At 59.2% G+C, this 3,988-nt stretch overlaps 1 protein-coding gene across 1 annotated transcript in view; it reads right to left on the bottom strand.

Annotated features, from left to right (window-relative positions):
- Positions 1-285: 285 nt before the first annotated feature.
- Positions 286-3,988, bottom strand: part of LOC104541959 (neurogenic locus notch homolog protein 1-like) — a gene marked incomplete at both ends in the record, with an annotated part of 5,726 nt that continues 2,023 nt past the window's right edge. The window contains 6 exons of the mRNA XM_010186127.1: positions 286-399; positions 982-1,095; positions 1,521-1,706; positions 1,809-1,964; positions 2,107-2,325; positions 2,474-2,596. Coding sequence (XP_010184429.1) covers positions 286-399; positions 982-1,095; positions 1,521-1,706; positions 1,809-1,964; positions 2,107-2,325; positions 2,474-2,596 — 912 coding nt within the window. The remainder of the gene's footprint in view (positions 400-981; positions 1,096-1,520; positions 1,707-1,808; positions 1,965-2,106; positions 2,326-2,473; positions 2,597-3,988) is intronic.

Raw genomic sequence — 3,988 nt, 5'->3', positions numbered from 1 at the left:
AGCACGGCGGGGCGGCTGCTGTGGGGCCACACCTAATGAGCGCTGGGCTCGTTACACCCGGCTCCAGGCTCGATCACTGCCTGGGAAAGGGATGGTCCTGTCACTTGAGAGTCATATCAGCAGGGACCCCGCTGCCGGGGGGCTTGGGGACTCCCTCATGGCATTTGCTTGGGGAGGTGGGCACTTCATAATTTGGCAATGTGGCTTTTGGCACATACTGGGGCAGAAGGTGGCTTGTTGTCCACTGGGACCCCCAGAGTTCCCCAGGATGCGGGGACCTCTCACCTTCAGTGCACTCGCAGCTGTAGGTGTTGGGGCCATCCACACACTTGGCGCCGTTCTTGCAAGGGGTGCTGGCACACTCATCGATGTCAAACTGGCACAGGTGCCCGTTGAAGCCTAGAAGAGAAGGGACAAGTCACAGAGGGACAAGTCACGTCCCCATGCAGCGGCCGGACCCGCCAGCCTCCTCCCCCTGCTGGGCAGATCCTGGCAGGCCCCCCATGTCCCGGCTGGGGCGCCGGGTTTCCATGGGGATGGCTGCTGGGGGCCCTGAATGCAGGGCTGCGACCTGCCATTGAGAGCATCTTATTTACATCTCTAGAGGAGCGAAGTCTCTGAACTTCAAAACCTCCTTTCACAGATTAACCGTCTCCCCATTCTCCGCTCCACCCCGTGACTTTGACACCGCATTCAAAGCCGCTGGCACGGCCCCCCATCGGCCCCCAGCTCTCCTTCCCAAAGAGGGGCCTTTTCAAGTGCAAAGCCATGGGGTTTAATCCTCCTTCCCCTCTCCCATGGGCCAGACTGGGTCCAGCATCGCTTGCGTGGGGTTCAGCCTCTCACTGCAATGGGAGAAACCCCCTTCTGGAAGGTGTTCATCCCCCTCTCCCCATTTTTGGGGCTCTGAAACGAAAGGAGAGCAGTTTTGGGCCATGACTCTGTTTCCGGTGCGAAGCCGGTGGGACGGATGCCACTTACCAGTGGGGCACTCGCAGTGGAACTCATTGATCTTGTCCAGACAGTTGCCGTTGTGCAGGCAGGGGCTGCTGGCGCACTCGTCCGTGTTGATCTCGCAATAAACCCCCTCGTAACCTGCAGAGAGACCCAGCGTCAGCGCTGTGGCACGGGGCCGGCACAATGCGCAGGACAGGCAGGTGACACCAGAGTGTATTTAGTCCCCTCATCTTTATGAGGGTGGCTCGGGAGACGCGCTACGGGTGGTGGGACCTGATGCACAAGCTGCTCCATGGTTGCCCACCCCACATCTTCCTGCCCTTGGTTTGATCCAAGCCAGCAAGGCTCCATTGGTGATCAGCTCTCTGCCCCTGTCCCATCATCGCTGCGGGAATGCATGCGATCTTTAGCAAGCTCTTGTTTTTCGCTGCAGTCCCCCGGCACAGGCACCTTCCACAGCTCCTTGCCCAAACCAACGCTATGCTGAAGCTTAGGGGCACACAGAGCCCTCCCACCGCCCGCACCCAGTGCTGGAGCAGGGGTCTGCGGGGCTGCCCACTCACCGGGCATGCAGATGCACTGGAACTCCCCAATCTGGTCCAGGCAGGTGGCATCGTTCTGGCAGGGGTTGGAGAGGCACTCATTGACATCGATCTCACAGCGAGGGCCTGAGTAGCCCTGCAGACACTGGCACTGGAAGGAGCCCTGGGTGTTGATGCATTTCCCTGCATGCTCGCAAGGGTTGGCTCCTGCAACACACAAGTACAGCTCACAGGACATGCTCATGGCCATACCGCTGCTTTCCCCAGCTGCTCCTCAGCTGCGGGTGCAAGCTCAGCCCCAGCACTCACCCAGTGAGCACTCGTCCACATCCTGGTTGCAGGCCGGCCCCATGTAACCCGAAGGACACGTGCAGATGGCTTTGCCGTTGACGGGGTTGGTGTCGCAGTTGGAGCCCTCATTGCAGGGGTTGCTGATGCAGGCATCGTCGAGGTGGCACAGCAAACCTAGGTGGCAAAAAGCAGGCGCACGTCAAGGGCAATGGGCACACAAGTCACTGCACACCAACACCTCAGCTAGGAGCCAGGGGACACGTGGGAGCTGCCACCGCGCCCCACGAGCAGAGGACAAGATGGGACAGAGCCTCACCTGTGCGGCCATGGGGGCACTCGCAGTAGAAAGAGGCCACCCGGTCGTGGCAGGGGGCCCCGGGGAAGCAGGCAGCCATGGCACCGGCATCAAAGTTTCCTCCCCAGCCATTGACACAGCCGCAGTTGTAGCCGCCGTGGTTGTTGTGGCAAGTGCCTCCATTCTGGCAGGCGTTGGGCATCAGCTGGCACTCATCCACATCCTCAGTGCAGTATTGACCTGCCAGGGAATGGGACACCTGCATGAGGCTGGTGCTGCCCAGCTCCTGTGGGCTCCACAAGCATATCTGCGGTCCCCAGCAGCCCCGGGGCAGGACTCGTCCTCCCAGCCCAGCCCCATGCCACCCTCGCTGCTGGTGCAGTGTTACCTGTCCACTCGGGCGGGCATTGGCAGTTGTAGGTGTTGACGCCATCCACACAGGTGCCCCCATTCTTGCAGTTGTTGCCCGGGCAGTCATTGATGTTCTCCTCACAGTTCTGGCCTGTGAACCCTGCACAGAGGAGATGGACACTGATGCTGACCAACTGACCAGCCATGCCACTGCCTCAGCCCCCTGCCACCCCTTCACCGATGGCAGGTTGGTTGTTATCAAGTGCTGAGAGCGCACCAGGCTTTCTCAGTCTGGCTTTGAAGCAGCTGCCCAGTTTCATTCCCGGCCCTGTTCTGACTCCACTGGGGCTCAGTTCTGCTGCATTTCCCTGCCAAGAAGCCTGGCAAGTGGTGGTGGCTTTCCCCTGGTTGTGGGGCTTGCCTGCGAGCCCCCCGGATCTGGAGATGCTTGCTCTAAGTGTCTCTGAATCCAGCTCCACAGCAAACCAGGATGAACCAGGGCTGCTACGTGAAGGTCTGCAGCACCCGGTGTTGAATCCCTGGCTTTTAATTTCACATGTAAAGAGCCTCAGCAGCGGCACTTCCCCCAGAGGGGGATCCTTTATTTCCAAGTCTCTGGCAGGGAAATCCACTGCCCCGCGTAGCCCTTCTCTCATGCAGTGAGCCCGGCTGCTCGGGTTTGTTATTGCCTCCACTCGACAGCGCAGCACACAAGGAAACTGCACTGCCCACGGCCTCTCCCCATGGCGTCTGCAGCCCAGCTGGGGCTTTTCCCCCTCTCCCCCCAAAAAAGACAAGTATTCCTCTCCCCTGCAGCCTCAGCCCCATCTCACGAGGAGCAGTGACAGCAATTTACAATTGCTGGTAGGAGTCCAAAGCAGGTAACATTGATTTGCACCTTTGCTTAAAAGCAGCTGAGCTGAGACTGAACAGCAATAACTGGCAATGTCCTAGATACCAGGATTAACTCATTTTGAACCATCCCAATGAGTAATTAGTACTGCAATTACTTTAAACTCAGGGTTACATTCTACAGCGATGGCATGATAAAACAGCCAAGATTAGTTTAACTTAAAGAAACCCGGTACAGCCAGGCTTCTCCGGGAATAAAAAGGGGACATTGTTTCATGTCTGCTGTGCCACATACCAGTGTATCAATCACTCTCTTATGATGAGAAACACCCCCCATCCCTCCTGCCTCCACCCGAAGCCAATGCAGCTCCTGCAGTAAGCCTTGCTGGATGGTGGAGGTGCTGGGAGAGCCCCCTGTAGCCCCTGGAGCACCCCGTGTGAGGTGAACCAGCTCATGCAGCATGCAAAGCTCCTGGAAGCGGCCCACGAAGCCGCAGCAGGGCGTGAAAGCACCAATCCCCCCCTGCGGCAGGGATGCTCCCCCAGGGCCCTACCTCACCTCCATGACAAGGAAAGTGCCTCGTCAGCAGAACGGCAGGGTAGGGCCCGCACCGCTCCTCTTGCCCATCCCTGCGGCACTGCTGCTTTGCCGGGCCAGGGCTCGGAGCTGCTCCCGCAGAGCATCTCCCCTGGGCACTCC

The sequence above is a fragment of the Mesitornis unicolor genome, unplaced genomic scaffold (assembly GCF_000695765.1).
Source record: "Mesitornis unicolor isolate BGI_N332 unplaced genomic scaffold, ASM69576v1 scaffold39106, whole genome shotgun sequence".
Taxonomy (NCBI): domain Eukaryota; kingdom Metazoa; phylum Chordata; class Aves; order Mesitornithiformes; family Mesitornithidae; genus Mesitornis; species Mesitornis unicolor.
The sequence above is the reverse complement of the archived record's forward strand: the minus strand, read 5'-3'. Positions and strand labels throughout refer to the sequence as shown.